The sequence below is a fragment of the Podarcis cretensis genome (genome assembly GCF_951804945.1).
Source record: "Podarcis cretensis genome assembly, chromosome: 5".
NCBI lineage: Eukaryota > Metazoa > Chordata > Lepidosauria > Squamata > Lacertidae > Podarcis > Podarcis cretensis.
Window position 1 is genome coordinate 99,766,613 of NC_137174.1, and position 19,902 is coordinate 99,786,514.

Sequence of the window (19,902 nt, forward strand, 5' to 3'; positions counted from 1 at the left end):
GGCAGGCAGCGGCTCTCAGCGCTCGCCACGGTCCCCGCGCGTCAGGGCCGTGGAGTGTGCACCAGGCAGCCCCTCCTCACAGCCCCGCCGCCGCCGCCGCTGCTGCAGCTGCTGGGCCATGTTGCATTTTCCTCGCCTCTCTGCCCTCCTCCTCCTCCGGGCAAGAACTCGCCTCAGATCACCTGACATGGACCCGCCACCGCCGCCGTGGCTACCTTACCGTAAATACCCCAGCCCAGGCAGCAGCAAGAAGAAGCTGGCAGCGGCAGCAGGTTAGGGGTTAGGGGCGCAAATTACTTGCCTTGCCCCAGGTTAGGGGGCACAAATTACTTGCCTTGCCCCGGGTTAGGGGCGCAAATTACTTGCCTTGCCCCGGGTGCTGACAGCCCACACTACGCCGCTGCCCAGACTTTTTTCAAAGAGGGCCAGATTTGATGAAGTGAACATGCATGAGGGCCGGCAGGATTAGGCCCCTGAAACGGACTTTGGACATTTTTATTTTGCAATACTGCTTGGACTTGAAATATTGCCGCAAGCTGCTTTTCTGGAGAAGGGCTCCAAAAAGCACTGTGGCCATTTTATCAAAATGATTAGATAATAATAATAATAATAATAATAATAATAATAATAATAATAAATAATAAATAATTTATTATTTATTATTTATACCCCGCCCATCTGGCTGGGCTTCCCCAGCCACTCTGGGCGGCTTCCAAAAAAATATTAAAATACTATAATACATCAAACATTAAAAGCTTCCCTAAGCAGGGCTGCCTTCAGATGTCTTCTATAAGTCTGGTAGTTGTTGTTCTCTTTGACATCTAGTGATAGGGCGTTCCACAGGGTGGGTGCCACCACCAAGAAGGCCTCTGCCTGGTTCCCTGTATCATGGCTTCTCGCAGTGAGGGAACCGCCAGAAGGCCCTCGATGCTGGATCTCAGTGTCCGGGTAGAACTATGGGGGTGGAGACGCTCCTTCAGATATACTGGGCCGAGGCCATTTAGGGCTTTAAAGGTCAGCACCAACACTTTGAATTGTTCTCGGAAACATACTGGGAGCCAATGTAGATCTTTCAAGACTGGTGTTATGTGGTCTCTGCAGTCACCCCCAGTCACCAGTCTAGCTGCCGCATTCTGGATTAGTTGTAGTTTCCGGGTCACCCCACGTAAAGCGCATGGCAGTAGTCCAAGCGGGAGATAACCAGAGCAAGCACCACTCTGGCCAGACAGTCTGTGGGCAGGGAGGGTCTCAGCCTGTGTACCAGATGGTAAAAATGTGGAAAATTAATTTTAAAAAATTAAAAAAAAGATTATGGTGTACGTTTTCACAGACTATAAGTTTCCACTTCATCAGCCGTGTTCATGCTGTTGTCCCCAAATCTTAAACTGGTGGTTCCCAAAGGGGATAGTGAGGGTTACCTAGGGGAGGTACAGGGGTCCCTCGGATTAAGTACTTAATTTGTTCTGGAGGTCCGTACTTAACCTGAAACTGTTCTTAACCTGAAGCACCACTTTAGTTAATGGGGCCTCCTGCTGCTGCCGCGTCGCTGGAGCATGATTTCTGTTCTCATCCTGAAGCAAAGTTCTTAACCTGAAGCACTATTTCTGGGTTAGCGGAGTCTGTAACCTGAAGCGTATGTAACCTGAAGCATTTGGGGTTTTTTTGAAATATAATTTTTATTAACAGGCCAGTCAAATCACATCAATTCCAAATCACATTAGTTCCAAATTATAGAGCCAAATTTTTAAAATTTTGTTGTGGGTACCCATACTTCAAGCTCCGAAAGGGATCCAAACATCACTCTTGCTGCTGCTTTAATTAAACAGTTCTATACAGTTCTGTCCAGATAGTCTCTTTGTTATTTTCCTCATCTTCTTGTTGTTATCATATATTCCTTTCTTTGTGATCTCTGAGAATCTTCACAAGCGGGTTGAAAACAAACATATCCTGTGTGGGTTTTACACTCTCCAAGAGTCCTATCACATAAAGGACAGACGCCATTTCCACACCTCCATAAAAAACATTCCCACACTCTGTCCGTTGATTTCCACAGGCTTGCCAATCTATATCTCAGGGGGCTCTGCCAGGTCAAGATCACATTCCGATCACCATACATTCACATTCCGATGACCCTGGTCCTCCCCCCCCCCCCGTCCTCCTGTAAGCAAGCCTGTCTTAACGAAGCTCCATTAGTAACTGCGTTATAAAGCTTTCTTTCCATTCCCAGATGTTTCCACCAGTCCTCTCTTTAATCAATAATTTATTTCCACACAGTTCTTATTCTCCTGATTGTGATTAGTAATTTGCAACGATTCTTCTCTCTGGAGGGGAAGGTTATTAATACTCACATAAGACAAAAAAAGAAAAGTTTTTTCCTCCCCCCCCCTTTCCGGTTCAGTCCAACATACCGATCTTTTAATGATGATTCTTCACTTGATTTATTGTCCAGCTCGTCGCTCCGCTCACAGAGATCCCATTATTCAGCAGTCTTTACTCCCGATCTTCACTTGATGTATGTGCATTAGCTTCTTTCCAATTATATGTTTCCAATTATATATTTTGAGCTAATGCAACCAGTGCGCGATTAGAGACAGTGTCAGGGAGAGCTGACCTCACTCAAGGGCTTCGTGCCAAGTGCCCACACCCCCTTCTTTCGAATCCGGGGGTGAATTATGGACACAGCTGGCAAGGCACTCCCCCCATTCCCTTGGGGGGGGGCAAGGGAGGCTGCATACTCCCATATCAGCCTCTTAATTACCTCGTGTGAGTCGGAGAGATGTTATTGTCGGCCATCTTCCAATGCGCCCCCTGGTGGCCCCCAACCTGAAGCATTTGTAACCCGAGGTACCACTGCAGTAAGAACCAAGCAGCCACAGCTGTTGGAAGATAAAGGTATAAATGGCTATTGGACTTTGGAAAACTGCTATCACTGGATCAAGTTCATTAATTCCATTGAATTCATTAAACTAAATAGTTTTAGAGTTGTGCCTCGGCTCCCAAATCCCTTGGGAGTCAAATATTCCAGCTCCCGAACTATCGAAAACTGGAAGTGAGTGTTCTGGTTTTCAAATGTTTTTTGGGAGCCAAACATCCGGTGTGGCTTCTGCTATTGTTTCCAGTGCCCCTGCGTAATCAGAAACCAGTCGGAAGCTGTGCCTTGGTTTCTGAACGTTTTGGATGTCAGATGGACTTCCGGAACGGATTTTGTTTGACTTCCGAGGTACGACTGTACTTGTTAGCATCTGTCTGTCTCAGGAGACAGTGGAAAGTGTGCCTTGAGGGGTGAAGTCAAACCTGTGGCTGTAGAGACCAATACAGGAGAGACATATTTTGTTGCAGTTGGGGCAGGTGAAGGGACCGGTTTTCAATGAAGTTGCAACTGCTTCAAATTTTATTGAGTCCTTATCTTCCTTAGTGGTTTAGCTTTCTACAGGGTAGTAGCCACTGGGGAGGAATATATGGAACTTGTAGGGGGGAGGGTAAAAAAGTTTAGGAACCATTGGCATAACCTATAATAAATTTGTTAGTCTTTAGGATGCAACAAGATTCTTTGTTGAGTTTCCTGCAAGACATGAACAGAGCTCCAGCCCCTCTGGAAGTGGTTAACCTTGTCATGTTACCGGGGGGGGGGGGGTAAGAAGTTGTTTGTGAAGAGAGGATTTCACAAATTAATACATGTGGACTGCTTTTTATTTCTGTATGGTTCAGCTGACTACGCCTTGGTATTCAGAGTGGAAGGGAAGAAGGGTCACTGATATCTTGAAGTTACAACTTTTGTCATCTGTAAGATAGCATTTGACTGATACGTGTGGATACACCAGAACCCACTCGGTCAGGTTAGGACAGGGATCAGCAAACTTTTTCAGCAGGGGGCCGGTCCACTGTTCCTCAGACCTTGGGGGGGGGATGGACTATATATTTTTTTTGGGGGGGGGAATGAACAAATTCCTATGCCCCACAAATAAACCCAGAGATGCATTTTAAATAAAAGGACACATTCTACTCATGTAAAAGCACGCTGATTCCTGGACCGTCCGTGGGCTGGATTGAAAAGGGAACTGGACCCGATCCAGCCCCCTGGGCCTTAGTTTGCCTACCGATGGGTTAGGAGGAATCATTTGCAAGACTTGTCTCTGCATCTTCCACTTCCCATCAGCTCCAGGCAACATGAGAGGCCAAAGGAGAATGGTCTTGCTGGCTGGGAATGGGTGAGAGTTTGAATTCTGGGCACCAGGAGGGCACCAGGTTGAAGAACGCTGCATTGGACCTTGAACTGGCACAAAGGGATGCCTTCTCAAGAAACAACTGCTGGGGCAGGTAGGAAGGAAAAGAAACACACCACACAGCCTTGCTCATGGTTGCTTTCTGCCGTTTTATTTTTGAATTTGTACAGCTATATTTTACAGAACGCATTAATGCAGTTTGACACACCCCCAAACCCTGTCACCCGAGATTGACTGATTGCAACACAAGTGTATAAAATGAGACCAAATTATTATTATCTTAAAAAAAAACACAACACCTGACATTCTCCATCAAGAGTCTGCAACGACCCCCTTTATAGCGACACCGTACCTCAAAACTGGGCTCTAATTTAGTCGAAAAGAAAGGCACTGTGAGAAAACGCAAAAAAAGAGAGAAATAAAAATAAAACCCCAAACGAACATTATACATATATACAGACTGGGGGAAAGGAAATAAAGAAAGAAGGAAAACAGAACACAAAATTACGTTTTTTTAAATTATTTTAAATTCCTTCTGCAGCTTTGTTGGTTTAATACACACTCTTTTTTTTTGTAAATTGTAAACCTTCACTTGCAAAAAATACAAATACACACTCAATGCTCTTAGACAAAATATTTTCTCACTAATACAGATGCAATACTTTTAAAATATCTTGTTAAGTGCTTTGTCACAATAAAGACTCCCGGATCAGCCATCTGCCTGCAGAGGCCTAGCAGGAGACTTTAATGCATATATATATATGTATATGTGTGTGTGTGTGTGTGTCTCTCTGTGTGTGTATATATATATATATATATGCATTTAATATCTCTCTTTTAAAGGTTTATATTTTTTATATATTTATATTTATATATATATATATATATATATTCATATATTTACAACTCTGCCATAGATTCCATCACCTTTGGTTAAAAAGTTAAAGCCCTCTCCACTCTGATAGCATATACAATCTCCCCGCCCGCCGCCCCCACTCTTTCGTTAAAAAACACACAATTTCATTTGCGAAAAAAAAGGAAAAAGAAAAAGGAAAAGGAAATAACAATTTGTTCCCATGAAACGATCTACATTCCTCGTCTCCTGGCTGCGAAAGGGTCAGGCCTTTTGCAGCGCAGACTTTTAAAAGTCAGGGGTTCTTGCCCCCCAGCTCCAAAACCCAAAATCTCTTGCACGTAAACACACACACACACACACACACACACACACATACACAAAATGTTGATCTGACTATATATATATAGATATATATAGAGAGATATATAGATATATATATACTTTTTTGAAAATTCACATAACTGGGAAGCAGGAGAAAACAAAAAGGAAATGTAAAACCCGTGACATTATACTAGTTCTCCTCCTCTGCAACTGCGCTCCGGGCTTCGAGAGGCACTCCATTGTGTGACAATAAAGAATAATAAAGTTTTTGTCCCGTCCCCCCCCCTAAAGTGTTACAAGTTTCCTTTGGACATCGCCCCACTGCCCTTCCTCCTCCTAAGCCAGACCCTCTTCTCCCGAGAAGCAGATCATTCCTTCAGCAAGCCTTCGGGAGCTCAGCGGCGCCTTCCACTGTCGAGACGCGGTACTGCACCTTGGTGTTGGTGATGGCGCCGTGCTTCTGGCGCAAGTGCAGGCGCAGCTGGCTTTTGTGGCGGAAGTGCAGGTTGCACTTTTCACACTGGAGGGAGGGGGAGAGGAGAAAAAAAGCGAAAAGGCATCAAGTCAGGGCTCTAATAACAACAGGGATAAATTGTCTTGTCTGGTCTTTCTGTATGCAACAGCAGCAGCAGCTGTTGGTAGCCAGTCATTGGAAAGGAAATTATATCCCAACAAAAGGGGAATGGTTAAGTAAACTGTGTGAGTACCTGGAGTTAGCAAAACGGACGGATTTAATAAGGCATAAACCAAAAATTATAATTCAGTAGCAATGGGAACGCTTAAATGAATATTTATACAAGCAGGTTTCCTGAGGTTTCCGCAACCTGAAGACTGCTTCTGTGCATGCATAATAATAATAATAATAATAATAAATTTTATTTATATCCCGCCCTCCCCAGCTGAAGCTGGGCTCAGGGTGGCTAACAACAATCAAAATAATCCAACAATTCTAAAAACATTTCATTATAAAAATTAATTAAAATCAAATTGATGGCAACCAATAAGCAAAGTTCTGTGCAGGTTGCCAGAGGAGGGGGGGGGGTTCAGGCTGCACCCTGACCAAAGGCCTGGTGGAACAGCTCTGTCTTGCAGGCCCTGCGGAAAGATGTCAAGTCCCGCAGGGCCCTAGTCTCTTGTGACAGAGCGTTCCACCAGATTGGAGCCACGGCCAAAAAGGCCCTGGCTCTAGTTGAGGCCAGCCTAACTTCTCTGTGGCCTGGGATCTTCAAGATGTTTTTATTTGCAGACCGTAAGTTCCTCTGTGGGACATACCAGGAGAGGCGGTCCCGAAGGTACGAGGGTCCTAGGCCGTATAGGGCTTTAAAGGTTAAAACCAGCACCTTAAACCTGATCCTGTACTCCACCGGGAGCCAGTGCAGCTGGTATAGCACCGGATGAATGTGATCTCGCAGCGAAGACCCCATAAGGAGTCTCGCCGCGGCATTCTGCACCCGCTGGAGTTTCTGGGTCAGTCTCAAGGGCAGCCCCACGTAGAGCGAGTTACAATAATCCAGTCTGGAGGTGACCATCGTGTGGATCACAGTGGCTAGGTCAGGGCGAGAGAGATAAGGGGCCAACTGCTTAGCTTGGCGGAGATGAAAAAATGCCGCCTTTGTTATAGCTGTTATCTGCGCCTCCATAGAGAGGGAGGTATCGAAGATTACACCCAAACTCTTAACGGACGATGCTGGCACTAATTGCACCCCCGCAAGAGATGGGAGTTGCCCCCTCAATCCCATATCGCCCCGTCCCAGCCAGAGGACCTCTGTCTTCTAAGGATTTAACTTCAACCGGCTCCCACGTAACCATCCAGCCACAGCTTCCAGACATCTGGTCAGTGTGTCTGGGGCCGAGTCAGGATGGCCATCCATCAACAGATAGATGCACAGACCATTCTGATGCCCAGAACTGGACACAGTATTCCAAGTGTGGTCTGACCAAGACAGAATAGAGTGGCGCTGTGGTCTAAACCAGGCATCCCCAACCTTCGGCCCTCCAGATGTTTTGGACTACAATTCCCACTGGTCTTGTTAGCTAGGGATCATGGGAGTTGTAGGCCAAAGCTTCTGGAGGGATGCAAGTTGGGGATGCCTGGTCTAAACCACTGAGCCTCTTGGGCTTGCCAATCAGAAGGTCGGCGGTTCGAATCCATGCGATGGGGTGAGCTCCCATTGCTCGGTCCCTGCTCCTGCCAACCTAGCAGTTCGAAAGCACGTCAAGTGCAAGTAGATAAATAGGTACCACTCCGGCGGGAAGGTAAACGGTGTTTCCGTGTGCTGCTCTGGTTCGCCAGAAACGGCTTAGTCATGTTGGCCACATAACCCGGAAGCTGTATGCTGACTCCCTCGGCCAGTAAAGCGAGATGAGCGCCGCAACCCCAGAGTCGGCCACGACTGGACCTAACGGTCAGGGGTCCCTTTTTACCTTTCAATAAGCAATGCTTTTTCTCTGTATTAAATTTAGTGCTTTTGATATGTAAGTTTTATCTACGTTACATGTGATTTACGCAGTATTTTTAAGATGCATACTTCTAAGTAGAAATGTGATTTTATATAGTATTTTATATTGTGGGTTTCTGTGCTATACCTATTCATCTTATACATGAATGGCCTGTGGCCTGAGAATTACTGTATTTTTTGCTCTATAAGACTCACTCCCCCCCCCCTAAAAAGTAAGGGGAAATGTGTGTATGTCTTAAGGAGCGAATGCAGGCTGCACAGCTATCCCAGAAGCCAGAACAGCAAGACGGATTGCTGCTTTCACTGCGCAGCGATCCCTCTTGCTCTTCTGGCTTCTGAGATTCAGAATTCCCCCCCCCTCTTGTTTTCCTCCTCCAAAAACTAGGTGCGTCTTGTGGTCTGGTGCATCTTATAGAGCGAAAAATACGGTAATAAAACCACAACTTTTAAAGCCATCTAGGTTTTTGGGCCACTGCTAGCTGCTGGGGGAGAGCACCAGCTTGGCGAAGCCTGGCTTACAAGATTCTAGAATTGTAGAATTGGAAGGGACCCCGTGGGAAATCTAGTCTAACCCCCTGCAATGCAAGAATCTCCAGCCACGGGGCATTCAGACGCTGCGACTTACATGGTAGGGCTTTTCCCCAGTGTGGATTCGCAGGTGGCTCTTGAGAGTCTGCAGATGCCGGAATCGGGTCCCACAGATTTCGCACGGGTAGGGCTTCTCGCCGGTGTGTATCAGCACATGAGCTCTCAGGTGTGCTACCTGGCGAAAGGAATACAGGGGTCAAGAGGGGCGGTTCCCATGAGTTCATTTGGGTTGTCAAAAGAAACAGGATTACAGTGGTGCCCCGCAAGACGAACGCCTCACAAGACGGAAAACCCGCTAGACGAAAGGGTTTTCCGTTTTGGAGGCGCTTCGCCAAACGAAAATGTCTTGCGAGTTCCTGCGGGTTTTTTTCCCTCCCCCCCCCTTTTTCTAAGCCGCTAAGCCACTTATCAGCTGATCCGCTGATAAGCCGCTTAACAGCTGATCGCTAAAAGCCGCTAAAACACTAATAGCGCTAATCCGCTAAGCTGTCAATGGTCTTGCTTCGCAAGACGAAAAAACCACTATACGAAGAGCCTCACGGAACGGATTAATTTCGTCTTGCGAGGCACCACTGTAATAAGAAATCAAGGTTAAAAAAAGAATGGAATTGCTTTTTAAAGATGAATAGGAACCCTTTACAAAGAAACAACAAAACAAACTGGACTCCTTGGCAGGCTTTGAATAAACATTCACAAACTTTTTATTGATAACATTTAGATAGATACCGTATTTTTTGCTCTATAAGACTCACTTTTCCCCTCCTAAAAAGTAAGGGGAAATGTGTGTACGTCTTATGGAGTGAATGCAGGCTGCGCAGCTATCCCAGAAGCCAGAACAGCAAGAGCGATCCCTCTTGCTGTTCTGGCTTCTGGGATTCAGAATATTTTTTTCTTGTTTTCCTCCTCCAAAAACTAGGTGCGTCTTGTGGTCTGGTGCATCTTATAGAGCGAAAAATACAGTCAATTAAGGATCTGTACATTTTTGTAACATGCAGAAAATAACATATGTTGATAAACCAGAGAGAGGAGCGGAGAGAAGTCTGGGGGGGGGAGAGTGGGTTATGTTTTGGGGGAGGGGGAGGGGACAAACAGAGGGGGGAATTTAAGGATGATATGTTTTTTGATAAAATGTGATGTTGAAATTACTAATAAAAAATTTTTAAAAAAGAAAAAGAAAAAAAGCTACTTGACAAAATAAGATTCCAATAACGATACTTGGTTGTGTGACTAGATTAACTTCAGAGGAATAAGGGAATTTTCTTTTTATAACTGAATAGAGATTACTTAAATGTAAGAGAAGTGTTGAAGCCACAAAGAGATAGAGGGAAGTCAATAAACATATAAGGGACTCAAGTCAGTTTTGGGGAAGAGAAAGAATGTGACTGTAAGGGGAGGGGAGGAGAGAAGAAATATGAAGGTAACTTCTTTCTATGAATTTTGTGTATAGAATATTCAAATTATGGTTTGTACTCCTTAAAGAATTTTGTGTATTTGACAAATATCTTTTTCTTTTTATAATTTCCTTTAATGTATTTTCTTTTTTTAAAATATACGTGGGTGTAAGGCTGAATGTTTTCTCTTTTTTTGTAAATTTTATAAATGCAATAAAGATTATATTACAAAATTTAAAACACACAAAAGAAAGACCCCCTTTGGTGCTGGCAAAGGGGTTCCAGAAGGGCCAAATTCTCTCTCTCTCTCTCTCTTTAAATAATCTTTATTAATTTAAATTACACACATATACAAAGAATTTACAATCTCATACTACAAAAAGAAAATTAAAGAAAAAACAATTAAGAAAAAAGAAAAGAAGAAAATACAGGAAAAAAGAAAGAAGAAAAAGCAGATTTGTGTGCATAAAAAAACCCCTTAATCTTCCTAATTACAGTCGTACCTCGGCGGGTTGAATACGCTTTGAGTTGAGCGCATTCGTGTTGCGCTCCGCGGCAACCCGGAAGTAATGGAGCTCATTACTTCTGGGTTTTGCCGCTTGCGCATGCGCAGACACTCAAAATGACGTCACGCGCATGCGCAGAAGCGGTGAAAAGCGGCGCGCGCTTGTGCAGACATGCCGTCGCTAGTTACGTTTGCTTCTAGATGTGAACGGGTCTCCGGAACGGATCCCGTTCGTATCTAGAGGTACCACTGTAATACTTAAATAAACACTTAAATAAAAAAGACTTCTGACAAAACAAGTCTTCCAATCATTCTCATTGTACTGTTTATACTGTCGTTTTTTCTGCAAAGTTTTATATTCTTTAATATTGTTCCCGTCTACTCCACAAACGGTATTGGTTGTGTTTACAGTGGTGCCCCGCAAGACGAATGCCTCGTAAGACGAAAAACCCGCTAGATGAAAGGGTTTCCCGTTTTTCGAGGCGCTTCGCAAGACGAATTTCTCTATGGGCTTGCTTCGCAAGACGAAAACGTCTTGCGAGTCTTGCGATTTTTTTTGCTCCCCCCCCCTTTTTCTAAGCCGCTTTGCCGCTAATAGCGCTAATCCGCTAAGCCACTAATAGGGTTGCTTCACAAGACGAAGAGACTCGCGGAACGGATTCTTTTCGTCTTGCGAGGCACCACTGTACAAGTATCACTCAAGTTCTGCTAATACGGCCAAATCCTCTGCCTACCAACTACCCACCTGGACAAACCTCGCCCCGCAGGTCTCGCACTTGTAGGGCTTTTCTCCCGAGTGGATCCGCGTGTGGGTCTTCAGGTTGGCCGGCCGGTTGAACTGGGCCCCGCAAATGCTGCAGCGATACGGCTTCTCGCCTGTCTCGACAAACAGAACGGAGCCTGTTTAGTGTCGCAGTATGAGGCAAAAGAAAGAAAAAAAGAGAAGGTGCTTCTATGAAAGTGCGTGTGGCCCGCCTAGAAGGGAGGGCGCTCCTTTGGGTAAGAAATGGGGCCTGGGCGACTAGGGTGCCCCCTCGCCTTCAAAACTCTCAGCACCAAGGACCCAAACAGATAGGAAAGCCATAGGAAGTTGCCTTATACGGAGCCACACCATTGGCCCCTGCAGCTCAGTATTGTCTACACGGGCTGGCTGCATCTCCTAGCCCTGGCCTGGAGATGCCATGGGACCTTAATAATATAATAATTTATTATTTATACCCCGCCCACCTGGCTGGGTTTCCCCAGCCACTCTGGGCAGCTCCCAACAGAATATTAAAAGCACAATAAAACATCAAACATTAAAAACTTCCCTAAACAGGGATGCCTTCAGATGTCTTCTAAAAGTCAGATAGCTGTTTATTTCCTTGACATCCTCCTGGGAGAGACATGGTGGCTCCGCGCTGCCCAAACGGTCCACCCACTGTCTCCCCCCCCCCCAGCTGTAGGGTGGCTGACTGGGAGGAAGCAGGCAGACTCTGGAGGCCCCGCGTTGCGCACTGCCCCTATGGGTGGCTTGCCCTGCCTCTGGGTGCGCTGCCCCCGGCGCCTGAGCGGCTTCCTCTGTCTCCACCCCCATCGTTATGTCTGGACACTGAGGTCCAGCGCCAAGGGCCTTCTGGAAGAAGCCAAGTTACAGGGAAGCAGGCAGAGGGCCTTCTCGGTAGTGGCGCCCGCCCTGTGGAACGCCCTCCCACCAGATGTCAAAGAGAACAACAACTACCAGACTTTTAGAAGACATCTGAAGGCAGCCCTGTTTAGGGAAGCTTTTAATGTTTGATGGACTGTTGTATTTTAATATTTTGTTGGAAGCCGTCCAGGGTGGCTGGGGAAACCCAATCAGATGGGTGGGGTATAAATAATAAATTATTATTATTATTATTATTATTATTATTATTATTATTATTTACCTGCATCCAGCGCAACCAAACCTACAGCGTACAGATACTTAGACTGCGTACACTTTTTTCCACGTTACATGTGAATAACTCTACAAGGATACAGCTCAGCTTTTTGCGTACCCAGGTTGCATACTCGTTAAAACGTTACATGTGAGCGCCCCTCATGATTTCCCCAGAACCGGATAAGGGTTTGCCCCCATTTTACAGATGAGGAGCGGAGGTTGCAAAGGCCAGCCAGAGAGTCCATGGCCAAGGCAAGGTCATTTGAACTGCTGACTCCCTGGCTCAAAGCTCGCTCCCTTAACTCAATGATGCTGCTTGTCTCAGATCCTTCCGCTGCCACAGATCACAAAGTGCTTTACAAACAGAAACAGCTTTGTCCCTCGAAAAAGGGCACCTCAACACTGAAGGTTTTTGGGGTTTAGTTTCATTTCAGCCAGACATACGGGGGGAAATGGAAGGTGGAACGGACTCCTTGAGGAGCTGGTGGACTTGTTTCTTGGAGGTGCTTTAGAAGAAGTTGGACGACCATCTGCCAGGGATGCTATAGCTGAGATTCCAGCATTGCAGGGGGTTGGACTAGATGTCCCTTGGGGAGCCCTTCAATGATTCATTGGATGTTTTCAAACAGAACTTGGGTGGGCAACTGTCGGGGTTCTTTAGAGTTCTAGGATTCCGTGATCCTATGACCTCGGAAGGTGGTGGATCCTCCTTCGCCAGAGACTTTTAAACAGAGCTCAGAGGGCTGTCTGTCCAGGATCCCTGCATTGTAGGGGGTCAGACTAGATGACCGCTTGAGGCCCCTTCCAACCCGGCAATCCTGCGGTTCCGCGGCTCCCTCGGCCTGACCATCCACCATCCCGACAGACCTCTCCCCTGCCCCTGTGGCGGCCCGGAAGCGCAGTACCTGTGTGCACAGTTTTATGGCTGGCAAGGTTCCCTTTGTAGCGGAAGGAGGCCTGGCAACGGTCACACTTGTAGGGCTTGTCGCTGTGCATTTGGAGGGAGTGTCTCTTCAGCGACGCCTCTTCCGAAAAGCGGCAATGGCACTCGTTGCAGAAAAAGGTTCCGTTCTCTGTCGGGGGAACCGAAGGAGGAAGAGGCGGCCGGGAGTCAGAGGAAGCTAAGCGCAAGAGCTAAGCACACACAAACACACACATACAGGGGGCTAGCTTGTGCTGGTATTGCTGCTTGGGGAACGGGAAGATCCAGTGGGACCCTCAATCCCTCCTCGCTGGAAATCCTTGTCCGCCAGAGACAACGTGTGCTGGACCTGGGTTTGAATCCCCATGAACTCGCTGGGTTTGCCTTTTGGCACCAGACACTGCCTTCTCTGAGCCTAGCCTACCTCGTAGAGTTGTCGTTGTGGGGTTTAAAGGGGGGAGGCAGGAGGCGGGAGCCACGTGCTCCACCTCAAGCTCCTCTGTAGGAATGATCACTGGGTGCGGAGCACACCCGCCCTCACAGATAAGGCCACAGCTGTCTGAACATCTTGCCCTCTGTCTAACCTTTTGCGGTCTCAGAAGTCTGCTGTGTCCTGTCTGTGACCTTTGTCCCTGAGACCTTTGTCTCCTTCACCACACACTGTGCAAGGGGGGAATGACGCGGTGGAAACAGGTGCCAGAATAGCTTTGTACCACCCCACGATCTCGGGACTGGAAGATGTGCAAAGGTCGCAGCCCAAAATGTATCTGCCTGGGTTTGCATATTGTGTCAATAAAAGGAGCCTCCACAGAGCTGGCCGGCAGCTTGCTTACAGCTCACCTGTGCGCAGCTCACCTGCATTATCAACTCCTGCCTCATGTCCTTCACTTCACTCCTCGGAGGAGGAAAAGGTGAGATACAGATGAATTGGGTAAGATAAAGTGCTGCTGCTTGCTCTAGGGCAGAGGCGAAATTGCACGGCGAATGCAGGCGCCGGCTTCTCCTGGCAGAGTGGGGCAAATGCCAGGAGACCCTGCCGTTAATATAAAGCCCCGTTGGCACTGGTACCAGAGCTGATCCGGCTCAGCTAGTGGGGAGGGGGAAGGGGCGCCGTGCAAAACTCCAGGCTTGCGGGTGGAGCAGAGGACCTCAGTGCTAGATGTCAGCAGGGTGGCGCACAATGTTGGATGCATGGCTTGACACTCCCCCCCCCCCAAATCCAGGCCTTATCCTACAAAAGTCACGTCTGGCCTATGCAAAAGAGGTTTGTACAGCACTATGTGATCCGAAAGGATGTGAAACGGCTTTGCCCACCCCATCCCCACAAATAGAGATTCTGAACCAGATGTTGCTGGAGCTGGAGAAATACATTTTGGGTGGTTGTTGTTTTTTTAAATCCAATTTGAAAATTATTCAGTCCAATTTTGGAGAATTTCAGAGCCTTGGATCGCTTTGGCTTTAGGTTTTCGGAACCTGAATTCGGGACGTTCTGAATTTCCGAATTCCGGCATGCAATATTTGGGTTGCGAGGATGCGACTCTGAAAGGGATATGCCGCACAGGAATGATCTGGTTCCAGAAACAAACCATTTGACTCTGATTTGGTTTTTTAAGAGACCTTTTTTTAAAAAAACCCAACAATCTTTGAATTGGGAAAGGCACCAAATCATGATCTGAATGGATTTCATTGGCGGAAAAGGGGTTTCCTGCTTGCTACATGTTGTATCTTATAGGGCCAGAGATCGGCTTCTGGGTACCTATATATTGTGTACCCATAGAGTGAGCAAGCAGGGGAATTGAGAGCGTGCAGGGAACATAGGGAATCTTGCTTTATGGCGAATCAGACCATTGCACCGTCTGATCCGCTATCGCCCACAATGCTCTCCAGGGTTTCAGGCAGAGGGCAATCCCAACCCTGCCTGGCAGCGCCAACCTGGGATTGAACCCGCCGGGGCCTTCTGCAAGCCAAGCAGGTGTCCCTGCGCCGAGCTACGGAACTCCTTTGCTGAAATAACCATGAAATGGATTGGTCTGGGCTTACCACAACTGGAGTCGGAGTATTCCGATTGCGTTTCTCCCATCTCCTCTCCGAAGTGTGAGCCGGGGGTATGAAGGCACATCTCAGAATGCTGGGGGGATTGCGAACCGCAGGAGCTGCACTTGGAAGAATGCAGGTACAAAGGCGACTGGTCGTCGCTGCCGCGAGGAGACCCATCTAGGGACCTAGGCAGAGCGGGTGGGGGAAGGAGTGTAAGCAACGTAGACGGAATCACAGAACTGTAGACCTGGGAGGGGGCCCCCCGAGGGTCATCCAGTCCAACCCACGGCAGTGCAAGGAATCCCAGCTAAAGAACCCCTTTGGCAGATGGCCCCCTGAATCCTGTTTCATGGCAACCCCTGTTTCATCTCTCCTCCTTCTCTCATGACACAACCAGAACTCGTGGACATCCAAAGTGTTGGAAGATTCAGAGTAAATATAGTGGTGCCCCGCAAGACGAACGCCTCGCAAGACGGAAAACCCGCTAGACGAAAGGGTTTTCCGTTTTGGAGGCGCTTCGCAAAACGAATTTCCCTATGGGCTTTCTTCGCAAGATGAAAACGTCTTGCGAGTTCCTGAGGGTTTCCCCCCCTTCCCCCCCCTTTTCCTAAGCCGCTAAGCCGCTTATCAGCTGATCCGCTAAAAGCCGCTAAACCGCTAATAGTGCTAATCCGCTAAGCTGTCAATGGGCTTGCTTCGCAAGACGAAAAAACCGCTATACGAAGAGCCTCACGGAACGGATTAATTTCGTCTTGCGAGGCACCACTGTAAAAGAAAGTCCTACTCCACGCGTCGTAGAGTTAAACTGTGGAACTCCCTCCCACAGGAGCCAGTGACGGCCAGACAGCTTTAAAAGAGGACTGGACAAATTCATGGAGTAGGGGGACTATCAATGTCTTCTAGCCACCATGACATGCTGTGCCTCACACAGTTGGAGGCAGCAATGTTCCTGGAAGCGTCAGGAGAGGAGAGGGCTCTCGCACTTGGATCCTGCTAGCAGACTTCATGAGAACAGGATGCTGAGCAGATTGGGCCACTGGCCTTATCCAACAGGCTATTCTGATGTTCTTATTGGGGGGAAATGGGATCCCACAGCTAATTCTCCCCCGGTCTCCTCACTGGGCCAAATAGGACTAATTTAGCCAGCTAGCCCTGGTGATCATCTAATGTTTATTGAATGGATTCTCCCCCTAAATTGATTTTTGAATTTATTGTTATTCATGTTTTATACTGTATTTTATGCTGGTTTTTTGTTGCATCAATTAAGTGTTTTAAATTTGTTCAAATATATTAGTTTTAATGAGAAATAAGATTAAACAAAGTAAAAATGGATGGATAATTGGTGAAAGAGAGAATGAAAAATTACAGTATATTAAGATAAATTATTAGGATAAAAACAAAGATGAAGGATTTGCTGAAATACCTATCTGAACTGGAATATAAAGAGGGGAGGTGCGAGGAAGTCAAGGAAATAAGTTAAAGAAAGAAAAATATGTAAAGGTTTGATTTGTTCTTTTTTTCTTTTTGATTGTATGTATTTTTTTAAAAAAAAAACTTTTTTCTTTTTTATCTGTTTTCGCTCTTTTATTTTTATTTTTTGGATGTGATTTGCTTTTATGTATTGTTTTGTTTTCCTTTTTTGATTTCTTTTGTAACCTTTAAAATTTGAATAAACATTACTTTAAAAAAATAAAATAAAAATTGTTGTTAGACGCCCTGAGCCCGGTTTTCTGAACCGGGAAGGACAGGGTATAAATAAAAAATTATAATAATAATAATAATAATAATAATAATTTTAGGAAAAGGCAGGCCTGCCTCTCATCCCTCTTTGCTCTGCCCGAAGCTGAGGGCTTCAGTGATGGGGAGGAGAGTGGAGAAAGAAAATGGAAGCTCTCCACCTCTTTGCCACACTCAGTGGGCCTTTGGTGAGCTCGTAAGGAGCCCCAACCAACCGGGAGCTTTTACCTGTTGACGATGTTGTTCAGCCTGCTGGCCTGAGGGATCGTCGAGTCCTCCCCATTGACGCTCATCTTGGTGGGGGACTGCACATCCAAGCTCTCAGGCTCCATCGACTGCTGGCAGGTCAGGGAGGGGGCATAGGTGTGGGGGGAGAGGGTCCCCGCCTCGCCCTGCTCCGGGCCGTCCGCCTTGGCGCTCTGGTTGAGCGAGTTGAGCACGATGAACTTGTACTTCTTCCAGTTGCAAGCCTTGGGGTCGGTGGGGCTTTTGGCCGAGGGTGGCCCACCGGGCCCTTGCCCGATGCAGGCGTTCTTGCTGCTGCTGGACTCGGTGGGCGAGTTGGGCTGGCAGTCTGACTTCTGCGGGCTTTGAGGGCTGACCAAGATCTTGCGGTTCATGGGGGCGTTGCTTGCCTTGAAGCGCTGGCTGATGTCATCTTCAGCAGGGGACCTTTCCTCCTCTTTCCCTGCCTTGTCGCAGGGGAAGTAGGCACTGTTCCGGGCTACCAAGGGGGCGGCAGGCTTGGGGGCAGGGGCGCCGCTGTAGTGCACATCACTTTTGACCTCTTCGGCAGCAGCTTTCTTCGGGGAGTAGATGGCAGCCTGGCACATGCCGGGCGATACCTCGGTGACGCTCCGGGCATAACCGGCAGCGCCCGTCCGGGAAGCGCCGCACGGCAGCGCCCGCTCCCTCGGGAAAGGGTTGGCCCTAGAAATGTCCGACAGGGGCATTCTTGCTTCCCGCAGCTCATCGTCTGAGAAGAGGTACCCGCCAACGGGCATGGGGCTGTATCCAGTGTAGGAGATGGGGGAGCCCGAAAGGCCGCTGTACAAGCCGGGGACGAAGGCTCTTCCATCGCAGATGGACCCATTTCGGAGAGGCAGCCCGCTTTCGGAGACTTCCCTGCTGCTCCTGTATGCCATCATGTCCGGGTGGCTGGCCAGGCGGCCGCCCAGAAAATCTTCCCGCTGGGTCTTCACGGCAGACATCATCTCTGTGTCACTGGACGTGGTGGGAAGGGAGAGAAAGAGAGAGGGAAATGTTGGAATAATTGATAGATCATGGTCACAACATGCAATTCCTTCTTCCTACATAAGAACACAGATAGAAGATACTGTCCTCTGCCCCAGCTGCAACCAAGCATGTCTCTCCTGTATCTACAGCCACAGCAGGCACTGTGACTCTCCAACAGTTTCATAGAATTGTAGACTTGGAAGGAGCCCCGAGGATCATCTCGTCCAACCCGCTGCAAGGCAGGAATATTCAGCTGTCCCCATATGAGGATCAAACCTGCAACCTTGGCATTAGCGCCATGCTCTAACCAACTGAGCTATTGACCCCCGAAGGTGTACTCTTCTTCCATTGTCTCCTGAGACAGATGGATGCCAACCAACATAAGAGGGTAAGATGAGCCTGCTGGACCAGGCCAATCTAGTCCAGCATCCTGTTCTCATGGTGGCCAAGGGAAACCCAGGAGCAGGATCAGAGCACAACAACAGCACTCTCCACCTTCTGTGGTTTCCAGCAACAGACCTCTCTTCCTCCAGGAATTTGTCTCCTCCTCTTTGAAAGCCATCTAGATCAATGGTCACCACTGCAGGAGCAAGTTCCATAGACAGATAAAAGAAGAACTTTTGTTCTTCCAACATTCTGCTTCCTTGGATGTCCACGATTTCTAGTGTTTCCTACTTTGGGGTGAAACCAGGGCTGGTGGTGGTAGAGTTAACACAGCAGACCCCTAACAGTGAGGAGTGCTGGACCCAGCAGTAGAAGGAGCTACCCTAAGAGCACACAACATTCTCGAAAAATGCATAACCATGGACTGACCTCGCTGAGGTTAGCCCAGGCCAACTCACCTGGTGTTGACCAGCCTCCGGCACGTATCTACCACGTGTTCCATCTGCAGGTAGAGAGCCGTGGTCATGACAGCCATGATGTTGCTTTCCCGCAGGTTGAGACGGGAGGTGTACATGAACTCCAAAAGGATACCAAAGCCTTCGGGGTTGATCTCTGGGTCCAAGTTGATGACGTTCAAATTGCACTTCAGCTGATCGGTGAAAATGCTGTAGAAAAGGCCACTGGGATGAAGAGAAGAAGAAAAAACAGAAGTGGAGGAGTGTTTATTTATTCATTTTACAGCCCACCTATCTTCCAAGGAGCTTAAGGTACATGGCTCTTACTCAGAATTGCAATCTCTGAGTAATGGCCAAGAAGCCATTGATAGCCCTCTGCTCCATCAATTAGCCTCCAGCCATCCCAGTTGGTGGCCGTCCTGTGGCAGTGAGTTCCACAGTTAACTACGCGCTGTGTGAAGAAGGAACTTCCTTTTATCAGCCCTGCATCTCCCAGCACTCAGCTTCGGGGGACGTTGGCGAGTCCTGGGGTCGTTCTCCTCACCTGCAGGCCATCAGGACTGTTTTGTGGGCTCGGAACTGTTCCCGGTTGACGATGATCACCACGTCCGTCATGATATCCCTGCTCCTGAGGCGGTTGAGATTGAGGAGGACGTCGCTCGCGTGTCGGGTGAACTGGATGCAACTGTCTGCCGGTGAAGCCATCTTGGGTCTGTCCTGTCGGCGTGCAGAAGAAGGGAGCAAAGGCGGAAATTATTACAAGCACTGCAAAGAGGTCCTGGCTGCAGGTGTTCCTGGGTGGAGATCTATGGGGTCAGGAGGGCTCTTCATTTCAGCAGGGTGAGCTCATCTATAGAACACACACCTGAGGCTCTAGTCAAGACTTCC

The 19,902-nt window shown here is 47.7% G+C and overlaps 1 protein-coding gene across 6 annotated transcripts in view; it reads right to left on the reverse strand.

Annotated features, from left to right (window-relative positions):
* Positions 1–4,352: 4,352 nt before the first annotated feature.
* Positions 4,353–19,902, reverse strand: part of BCL6 (BCL6 transcription repressor) — a 75,930-nt gene continuing 60,380 nt past the window's right edge. For 4 of the 6 annotated variants that reach the window (XM_079977873.1, XM_079977872.1, XM_079977871.1 and 1 more), the window contains 8 exons: positions 19,559–19,731; positions 19,018–19,239; positions 17,168–18,163; positions 15,206–15,387; positions 13,149–13,316; positions 11,089–11,243; positions 8,485–8,622; positions 4,353–5,920 (listed from right to left, as the gene is read on the reverse strand). In XM_079977873.1, the coding sequence (XP_079833999.1) occupies positions 5,777–5,920; positions 8,485–8,622; positions 11,089–11,243; positions 13,149–13,316; positions 15,206–15,387; positions 17,168–18,163; positions 19,018–19,239; positions 19,559–19,719 (2,166 nt within the window). In that variant the 5' untranslated portion in view covers positions 19,720–19,731 and the 3' untranslated portion in view covers positions 4,353–5,776. The remainder of the gene's footprint in view (positions 5,921–8,484; positions 8,623–11,088; positions 11,244–13,148; positions 13,317–15,205; positions 15,388–17,167; positions 18,164–19,017; positions 19,240–19,558; positions 19,732–19,902) is intronic. The other 2 variants (XM_079977875.1, XM_079977876.1) reach the window with 2 other exon arrangements.